Source organism: Etheostoma cragini, chromosome 19, assembly GCF_013103735.1.
Source record: "Etheostoma cragini isolate CJK2018 chromosome 19, CSU_Ecrag_1.0, whole genome shotgun sequence".
Taxonomy (NCBI): Eukaryota; Metazoa; Chordata; class Actinopteri; order Perciformes; family Percidae; genus Etheostoma; species Etheostoma cragini.
The window spans coordinates 1,453,782-1,464,663 of NC_048425.1; the positions used below are offsets into that span (position 1 = coordinate 1,453,782).

The 10,882-nt window shown below is 40.3% G+C and overlaps 1 protein-coding gene across 1 annotated transcript in view; it reads right to left on the bottom strand.

The window, feature by feature from the left end:
- The window catches only part of LOC117935195 (SH3 domain-containing protein 19-like), a 27,798-nt gene extending 17,926 nt beyond the window's left edge, over positions 1-9,872 (bottom strand). The window contains exons 1-2 of the mRNA XM_034857333.1: positions 9,373-9,872; positions 1,343-1,379 (exon numbers count right to left, since the gene is read on the bottom strand). Coding sequence (XP_034713224.1) covers positions 1,343-1,379; positions 9,373-9,463 — 128 coding nt within the window. The 5' untranslated portion in view covers positions 9,464-9,872. The remainder of the gene's footprint in view (positions 1-1,342; positions 1,380-9,372) is intronic.
- Between the last annotated feature and the right edge of the window lie 1,010 nt (positions 9,873-10,882).

Consider the following 10,882-nt stretch of genomic DNA (forward strand, 5'->3'; position numbering starts at 1 on the left):
GCCAGTCAGGAGCAGAGTATGAGGGCCCTGACAGTACCTAGGTAAGGACTACTAGCCAGTCAGAAGCAGAGTATGAGTAGCTAGTTAAGGACCAGTATGCAGAGTATGAGGGCGTGCCATGCTAGCAGCTAGGTGAGCATTAAAGACGTAGCAATACTTTTAAATAATTTTAAGGAGCGTGCTCTCAAGCAAACATAAACCTTAACAATGCACGGTTTCAAATGTTTTGAGAAAGCTTTTATCAGGAAGGAAATGCATTCTACATACGTGTTCAAACTCAAGGAAATATGATTTGGAGAGTAACACTGAATATAAAGATGTTGCTTTAAGAGAGAAGAGGGCGGATGTCTAGGATCGGAGTCTACGCCAAATAAGCTGGCCCATGCACATCACAGGAAAACAGACCTCCTGTGATTTTATTATGCTGTAAAAGCACTCAACACTTCCTGTAGCTGCTATAGCATGAAAGCCCTTCAGGAAAAGACAGCGGACTTCGGCTTTTAACGTGAAGCAGCTGCAGGAAGTGTTAAGTTACAGGTTTTCACTGAAGTTATTGGTTTGGCCCATTTGGTCCTTCCTTCACTTGGTCAATTTTCCCAGCTGACAAAGGTGACATATCGGTTTTAAAATGTGTTGCGGTGAAGATTAAGCGCTTAAAATATATTCTCAGATCTGCTAAACACAGTGGAAATGAATGGGGAACGTCCTGTGAGGATGTCTGCAAAACACACAACAGCTGATCTGATTGAATATTCACTTAAGCACCCCAAACTAAGGCGTCAGAATAGGTCTCTAACGTTGTCTTATCTCCTTTAAGCAGACTAATACGAACAGTCTGCTGTGTGTCATGAATTAAGGGGGTTCCAAATGTTTCACAACCTTGTTATTGTCAGGTTTATTACTGTTGTTACACACACACACACACACACACACACAAACACACAAATGCATGCACACACGCAAACTCTGTGACTTAACCGGAGAGTTTCCGTGCCAACCGGTCAACAGCCAAAATACTTTCACGAGTGTGTCAGACCCGCAGACCAAAGGGTAGAAAAGTAGTTCCTGCAAGTCTGCGAGAACACTGGAGAAAATAGTCCCAAACTGGACTTAAACAGCAGAAAATGAGTACTTTTTAAATGGTTTTTAGCCCAATGAGAAGCACTGATTAACTGATTAATTCTTCTGGTGGGAAGATGTTTCTGAATCTCCGGGATTTCGACAGCCTCGGCCTCCATGTGTGTCCCATTAAATCATTAAAAACATCTCCTGGTAACAGTTACTCATCTTGGCAAACGGCCAGGTGAGACAAAGAAAAGCCAAAACAAAAGAAAGCTCTCACCTGAGACGATGCTCTGGCTTACGTCTGTTAGAACGACCTGTGAAGAGAGAAATTAAATTAAATTAGTTATTAAATTACAAAAACAAGGGTTAAAACTACCAACCAAAGGCATTATTAAAAAGTACTGTTTATGGGCCCAAAACTCAGATTTTGTATTGTCACCAATTACCAAAAAAGTCCAATTGTTTGATTAGGCAACAGTTTTTATACATTTAGCCAAACTGACACATGTTATCAAGCACATACTAAAATTAAAACTACAATGAAGCCATGACTTCTGGGTAGATGTTTGGTAAAGTGGTTTCCATTTGGTTTTTGTGATTAAAACAATCCTCTCCCGTACAGGAAGTGAACCGTCTTTTGTTTCCACGCCAACCTCCAGAAAACTACAACCAGAGAAAACCCAGAGGGAGGAGGACATCACCGTCGGTGACAGTGATTGACAGGTGGTCTCTGGGAAGTGTAGTTCAGAAAAATCACAATAATGAGCAACAATAAAAGAAGAAAAAGTCAAATATGTGTTTCCTCATCTGAATGTCCAAAAGAAAGGAAAAAGAAAAGAGACGCTATAATTCTCTCTCTCTCTCTCTCTCTCTCTCTCTCTCTCTCCTCCGGTACGTGTGCCTTTAACCGTTTCCTACCTTCCTTTCCTCTGCTTCCCTTCTTCCCCAAACTGCAAAAGATCAGCTTGACTCCCCTGTAGTGTCCAGAAAAAACTAAATGTGGACGTGCAAAATAAAAAAAAAACAAGACTTCTTTCTTCCTATTCTGCTATTCAAAAACACAAAACCTCTCAGTTTTCTGTCGTCTTCTTCTTCTTCTCTTCTCCCAAACTCACTCTCTCTCTCTCTCTCTCTCTCTCTGTGTCTCTAAAACTCTAACTCTCTAACTGGACCGCCTGACTGTTCTGGCCAGCGACCCGATTGGAGGAGAGCACTCAGGAAGTGAGGCTGTGATTGGCTGCCGTGGGATTCTGCTGGAGTCATCAGGCGTTTTTAACACTTCCAGATGTTGGTCCTGCTGCGGCAGGCGGGCTCAGCTGTGTGCTGGAGCTCGTGAAACGCACACCGAAGAAGATCTTCCTCGGTGCTCGACATCTGCAGGGCTTCTAAAGTCTGGGATCTGGACTAGAAGTGATTCATGTTTTAGCTCAAGGGCACTTCAGCAGAGGCAACACTTCACTTCATTTCATAACCTTAAGATAAATTAGTTTATTCTCACATAAAACTAAGACAAGCAGCATTTTTGATTTAACCCTTGTGTTGTCTTCCCGTCAAAATTGAAAAATCAACACTTTTGTTTTACTTTTTCTTACATTTTTTCCCTTTTTTCAACACTTTTGGTGCTTTTTTTCAGTGTTCAACACCACGTAACACTAACTTCTTAACTCAGAAGGCTTTCCACGTCAGGCATTACAACCCCCTGCACCCCCCTGCTCTAATCAGAGGAAAAGCCCTTTATTTAAAAACATATGATAAACACTCGGTGACCTCAGCTTGTCACGATCACGTGCTCGAGTTTCATCACAACAACAACAACAACAACAACAGCAGCTGACTGAGCAGCACATGCTCCCAGATCTGTGTCAATAGTTACACTTTTAAGCCTGTTTCCTCAGATATGAGCATTAGTTGATGAATTAGTGGATATGAAGTGTAAAGATAAGCAGATTTCTTTGTTGTTGTTGTTGTTGTTGTTGTTTGACAGCAGTTAAGATGGCTGAAACTAACCAAAAGCTCATCATCAATACCGTATACATGTCTAAAGAATGCTTCTAAAACCAGAATAATACTGGAACATCCCACACGTCTTACTCAGAAAAGGCCTTAACCCTTGGGTTGTCTTTGGGTCGAATTTGACCGGTTTAAAAAAACTTTTATATCAGAAAGAACGTTGACAAAATTGACAAATGTTGAAAAAAATCAAAAGAAAGTTTTTGTTGTCTTTTTTCCTGCTTTTTTTGTATTTAAACGCTGAAAAAGAGACTAAAAATAGGAAAAAGTGACAAAAAACTAAAAAGACGCTAAAAAAGGGACTACGAAATTGTAAAAATAAATCGACAAAAACATAATTTAAAAAAAGTCAAAAAAGTAACAAAGAAATAAGAATAAAATTGACAAAAACATTGAGAAAAGAGTAGAAAAAGAACAGCTAAATGTTGAAATTTCAACCGAGAAAAACACAAAATTGCAGGTCAATAGGAAGAAAACCGGAATTTAATATATTATATCCAAAACAGAATATGCCGTTTACATGACCTGTATCACATTGTCATATTCTGAATAATAAGGGAATATCGGCATGTTAACCTACTCACGGAGGACGATGTTTTGCACAATTTGTTATGTTTTTTAATGGCGGTTGTGTTTCTGTAACGCTCTTCACCGTCCTATCAACTGTTAAATGTTTTCCATTTCTTCTTTGTCTGTTTATTTAAAACTAAAAAAGGGTCACTTCCTATTTATACAGTATATTCTATACTGACAGATGCATTTTTATATCAATCAAAGCTACATGTACTGTATATAACTCCTTTTCTGGGGGGTCAGTGAAGGAACTTGGGTGTTGCGTTTGTGAGACAGCTGCCGGGTGATTTATGGACATTTCAGATGATTCTCAGAGACGTTGTGTCTCAGTTTAAAGACTCGGGTGCTCGGGTGGAAGCCGACTGCGTCACTTCAAAAAGGCGAGGCCGTCATCTGACAGGCTTCGACGTGACTCACTCACAAACACACGATTACAAAGAAAAGTCTTGAAGAGGCACGTTACATTAGAACTTGTGTTTCTCTGAATCAGGCTGTCGGTGCATTTACAGCACAGGCCAAAAGGTTTGGACACACCTTCTCATTCAATGCGTTTCCTTTATTTTCATGACTATTTACATCGTAGATCATCACTGAAAGCATCAAAACTATGAATGAACACAGGTGGAATTATGTACTTAACAAAAAAAGTGTGAAATAACTGAAAACATGTCTTATATTCTAGTTTCTTCAAAGTAACCCCCCCCCCCCTTTTCTTTTTTGGTGAGTTTTTTGATAGAAGCACTCAGGTGTTGTTATTATTCGAGGTGTTGAGCTACAGATGTCGGATGTTTTTTGGTAATATTGCCTCAGCCTCTCGACGTTTTGACACTTTTTAGGACACTTTTCAATGGTTAACATTAGATAAAACAAAGCGGTGGAGCGAGACAGAGAGAGAGAGATGCAATCGAATTTTTAGGAAATTACTGTTTCAGTTAGAAAAGCAGAAATTTGTAATTTAACCTGTGTGTCGTCTTCCCGTCAAAATTGAAAATCAACACATTTGTTGATGCTTTTATCGATGTTTTCAACTTACGTTTTTGTCCCTTTTTTAACACTTTTGATTTTTTTTCTCCACTTTTTGGGACGTTTAACACTACGTGACACTAACTTATTAACTTTAGTTTTACAGTTATTTTTGGAATTTATGTTAAATAAACCCCATTTATAGGAAATTATACCTAATGTTTGAGTTAGAAAAGCAGAAATTAAGAATTATTGAGACTAAAATTAAAGGAATGGATGTTGATGATAATCCCGGACGGAAATATGGTAACTTTTACTCAATACACCTTCTCATTCAATGTGTTTCCTTTATTTTCATGACTATTTACATTGTAGATTATCACTGAAGGCATCAAAACTATGAATGAACACATGTGGAATTATGTACTTAACATAAAAAGTGTGAAATAACTGAAAACATGTTTTATAATCTAGTTTCTTCCAAGACCTTTATGAAAGGGGCCAGGCTGCTGCAGTAGAAGCATCCAGACCTCTACAGACATCCGACCACTCTGTAACTCAACACTTCTCCGTTATCAGCTGAGACGGACGACGTAGCGTAAGCAGCTTAATCCTGACAACAAACACCGAGGGGAAAACCAGCCGGCATGCCCGTTGTAAAAAAACAAAAACACAATATTTGAATATTCAGATCCGGGCCTACGGCTCACGTGTACTGGGAGAACTGGTGTAACTCGGTTATTCGTTTAACCTCCGGGTGAGAGGAGACCTTTCCTTGGTTACTGCTGTGCATGTAAACTCACTGAGAGACAAAGAAGGAGGCTTGTACGTTAAACTAATGGCTGGGAGTCTTGGCACCGGCCTGCACCATTATTACACTCAGCTGGGAGGCTGTGTGTTTATGCCTAGTGTGTAAACTTTGACCCAAATGCCGACGTGTTGATACAGGAATTTATGGCTCTGGGTCCAAACAGGCATCAACAGGCAACTAACAGGCTACTAACTGGCCACTATCTGGCAACTAACAGGCTACTAACTGGCCACTAACTGGTTACTTTACAGGCCACTTTACATGCTACTAACAGGCTACTTTACAGGCCACTAACTGGCCTCTAACTGGCCACTAACTGGTTACTTTAAAGGCTACTAAAAGACCACTTTACAGGCTACTAACTGGCCACTAACAGGCAACTAACTGGTTACTTTACAGGCTACTAACAGACCACTTTACAGGCTACTAACAGGCGACTAACTAGCCACTAACTGGTTACTTTACAGGCCACTAACTGGCCTCTAACTGGCCACTAACTGGTTACTTTAAAGGCTACTAACAGACCACTTTACAGGCTACTAACTGGCCACTAACAGACCACTAACTGGTTACTTTAAAGGCTACTAAAAGACCACTTTACAGGCTACTAACTGGCCACTAACAGGCAACTAACTGGTTACTTTAAAGGCTACTAACAGACCACTTTACAGGCTACTAACAGGCGACTAACTAGCCACTAACTGGTTACTTTACAGGCCACTAACAGGCCACTAACTGGCCATTAACTGGTTACTTTACAGGGCACTAACTGGCCACTAACAGGCCACTAACTGGCCACTAACAGGCCACTAACTAGCCACTAACTGGTTACTTTACAGGCCACTAACTGGCCACTAACTGGTTACTTTACAGGCCACTAACAGGCCACTTTACAGGCCACTTTACAGGCTACTAACAGGCCACTAACTAGCCATTAACTGGTTACTTTACAGGCCACTAACAGGCCACTAACTGGTTACTTTACAGGCCACTAACTGGTTACTTTACAGGCCACTAACAGGCCACTAACGGGCCACTAACTGGTTACTTTACAGGCCACTAACGGGCCACTAACTGGTTACTTTACAGGCCACTAACTGGCCACTAACTGGTTACTTTACAGGCCACTAACTGGCCACTAACTGGTTACTTTACAGGCCACTAACAGGCCACTAACAGGCCACTTTACAGGCTACTAACAGGCCACTAACTAGCCATTAACTGGTTACTTTACAGGCCACTCACAGGCCACTAACTGGCCACTAACTGGTTACTTTACAGGCCACTAACTGGTTACTTTACAGGCCACTCACAGGCCACTAACGGGCCACTAACGGGTTACTTTACAGGCTACTAAAAGACCACTTTACAGGCTAATAACAGGCCACTAACTGGTTACTTTACAGGCCACTAACTGGTTACTTTACAGGCCACTAACTGGCCACTAACGGGCCACTAACGGGCCACTAACTGGTTACTTTACAGGCCACTAACTGGCCACTAACTGGTTACTTTACAGGCCATTAACTGGCCACTAACGGGCCACTAACGGGCCACTAACGGGCTACTCCCTCATTGTGATTTGCCTACAATATGAATCTCTTATCAGTTTTTTGGGCATCACCTAAGCCATGAATACTGCAATAATAATAATTATAGTATAGTATTAAACGTAGTTAAAAGACTCTTCTCAGATCTAACAATTGTAGTCAGACTTCTTTTGCAGAGTGTAATTTATTATTATCTGCTCTAATTTTACATTTCTGACACATATGGTGATAATAACGGCCTAAAATGATGTGAAAAAGACAGGGAAAACTACCACAAAAAGGGACACAGACAGACTACAAAGAGACGCCGATTAACAGAGACCCAAAAAAACACAAATCACCAAAAAAAGGGACACAACACGACAACAAAGAGACGCAAAGGATGCTCTGACATCTGTGTGTGTAAAGTGAGTTATTTGTCAAATAATCTCTGGATTAATTGTTAACTATCCATAAAATGTCAGCAGAAAGTAAAACATGGCCATCTTAATTCCTCAGACTCCAAGTTGTCATATGTGTGGATTATTTTCTGGATGAATGGATTAGTTGTTTTTCAGAAAATGGTGAAAAATGTGCATCAGTGAGCAAAAAATATTCACATTTAAACAAGCTGGGAGCAGTTGGCGATTCATTTATTAACTGGCAAGTAAAAGAAAACACATTTAAGAGACTTGAACATGCACATGTTTTGGCATTTTTGATAAAAAGGGGCTTAATTGATTAGTATAATATCAAAATGGTTAGAATAATCAACTATTCCTTTCTTTTCTGAGTGCTACACAAGACGTCTATTCAAATGTCAGCACTTTTTAAACTTAAATGCAATATTTAAGTAAGTATTTCTTTCCGAAGAGACTCCTCATGTTGCAAAAGGCTTCATTTCATGCGAGTTGAACCAGACTGTTACGGGTGTTTTCAGTCCGGCTGTTACAGCACAGCGCTGCTGTATGAGTCCTATGTGAGATTTAACAGGGAAACTACAAATACCACAGCCGTGGAGGAGCCCAAAGGAGTATTCAGGAGCTAAAAGTACCTTCAAACTCACCACAAAACTCTGCAATGTAACAAGCAGTCCGTACAGAAAAATGCAGTTTTTTTTGTGATTGCTAACGGGCAAAAATCCTTGATGATGCTGCATGTTTTCTTATAAAATGTGATGTAATATGCAGGATATTTATGCAATTTTATGCAATGAAAGTGCAAGAACTTGCAGAAACTGGTCTCTAGCTCACCCAGTAAGAGGGTTCACCCTGGGGTGGGTGAGTCCTGCAGAGACCGGGGTTCAAATCTGACCGGCGGTCCATCTCCCTCCCCCCTTTTCATGTCTTTCTGCTGTCACTTTAATAAAGGGAAAACCCCCCCCAAAAATAATCTTAAAAAAGAATTTGCGGGAACTTGCAAAAAAACCGCAGTTTGATGAAAAAGAGACTGTTTGTCCTGTCGTGTAATTACACCACTTCATGACGTTACCATGGGTAACAGGGGGAAAACGGCTGCTCTCGTGTGTTGTAAACGCAACATTTTTCAACCAATCAGGGGCGTCCACCCTGTTATGGCTGAGCCCTGCAGCGACCCGGGTTCGAGTCCGATCTGTGGTCCATCTCGGCCCCCCTTTCGTGTCTTTCTGCTGTCACTTTGATAAAGGGAACCCTACCCCCCCCCCCCCCCCCCCCCCCCCACTTCGTAACGTTCCCATGGCAACAGGGGGAAAATGTCTGCTCTTGTGTAAAATAAAAGCAACATTTCAAAACTTTCTAGTAAGATATTTGTGACTTTTTGCAAGGTAAATGCCGGTATAATGAAATCATGCAAGCCCCGCATTATCCTGCGTGGAAATTGGGATATTTATGCAGAAAAAGTGCCGCGTATTTGGAAAAAATGCCGCCTTCGCGTAAATATGCAGACTTTGGCTGACTAAGCATTCAATTATGTGATCGCATAATTGTTTTTTTCTGGAAGTACTGGTATATTTAAGGAGTTTTCTGAGCTTTCTGGTAAGAAATGTGTGCTGATATCTGGCCATCATTAGGGTTTGTCAAAAAAACTAGACCCCCCCCAAATTTGATCATTTTGATACAATTTGATTGATGTTTTAGTTTAGATGTTTTATTAGTTAGTTTAGGAACCTGTGCCCAAAATAGTAATACTCCTGTCATTGTGTTGAGTACGTTTTGCTGTGGACCCCCTGAACACCCCTGAAGGACCCCCACGGGTCCGCGGACTCCACTTTGAGAACCAGCGACCTGACCAGTTCGTGTTTGTATTTCCAGTGTAAGCTCGTGACAACTTATTGATCCAACAGGTGTCAATACATTGAATCGATATCGGTTGAAAACAGTCAAAACAAGTCGATATCTTCGCTTCGTTTTGACGTCAAAGTTACGTTAAGTTGTACGTTACCTCCGGAGCTGTTCGGCGCCCGTCGAACCACTTGTTCCCGGGTGTCCCTCATCATGTTCTCCTCCTCTTCCTCGGACCGTGCTTCGGCCATTTCTCCCTTCTTTACCTCCTTTCTTTCTATCCTCACTTTCTTCCTCCCGTCCGTTTGTTTGTTTGTTTGTTTGTTTAACGGCTGAAAATGGAGCCGGGGTGTAGCGTTAACAGAGACAGCGGCACCGACATTGTTGTTCCTCCGCCTCCTCCGGCTAGGTCGTCGCTAACGTCCACCACAACAACCCGGGACAAGTTCACCCAAACTCGGCCAACTTCAGCGCCCCGGCGTCGGTTAAACGCTTCGGCTCGACGCTTCCGAGACGTTAAAGCGTCTCAAAGTCGCCGTGAAGTTAGAACTACCGGCGTCGTTGTGCTGAGGTTTCGGTGAAGAGTTGCTCCTCCAACCGCTTCCCTGTTTCCCCCCCCCGCGCGCCGGGTCGCGAGCTCGAGATACGAAGCCGCACACGCTCCGGCTGCGTGACGTCACCAACTGGAGAAAAAAATCATAGGGGAAGAGACGAAAAAAAAATGGAAGACAAAACGGTCTTATATCACTAATATCACTGGACAATAAGTCCAGTGATATTATACATATTGTATATATTGTATATATTATATATATTCTATATATTGTAAGCTACATATTGTTTGTATCAAGGCCCATTTCTGCAACTTAGAGGGGAAAAATATCCTGTTAATAACTTAAAATAAATAAAATAATGAGTAAGTATCTCAAAATAATCTCAAAATATAAGTCAGTATCTTAAAATATAAACTAGAACCTCAAAATTATGACTTATTTTCTCGAAATTGTGACTTTTTAATCTTATAATATGTGTTAGTATCTTAAAATATAAACTATACCTCAAAATTATGACTTATTTTCTCAAAATTGTGACTTTTTAATCTCAAAATATGAGTTAGTATCTTAAAATATGAATTATGATCTCACAATTATGATTTATGTTCTCAAAATTATGACTTTTTAATCTCAAAATATGAGTTAGTATCTTAAAATATAAACTAGTACCTCAAAATTATGACTTGTTTTCTCAAAATTATGACTTTTTAATCTCCAAATATGAGTTAGTATTTTAAAATATAAATTATATATATAATAATATCTATATCCTCCTCACACGTTACATAAATAAGTTTGGGTGTTTTTTTGTCAATTTTATAGCATTTGGAGAAAAAAACAAATGGTAAAAGAACTTTAAAAAAGTTTAAAAAAGACAGAAAGAAATATCAATAAAAGTGAATAAAATGTGGAAAGATGTCGAAAAATGTGATAAATATACAAAAAAGCTTTAACCCTCGTGTTGTCTTCCTTTCAAAAGTGAAAATCAACACTTTTGTTAATGTATTTTCTCAATGTTTTTAACTTTTTATTGGGCATGGCAACACGAGGACAACATGGGGACAACGTGAGGACAACACAAGGACAACATGAGGGCAACATGGGGACAACATGAGG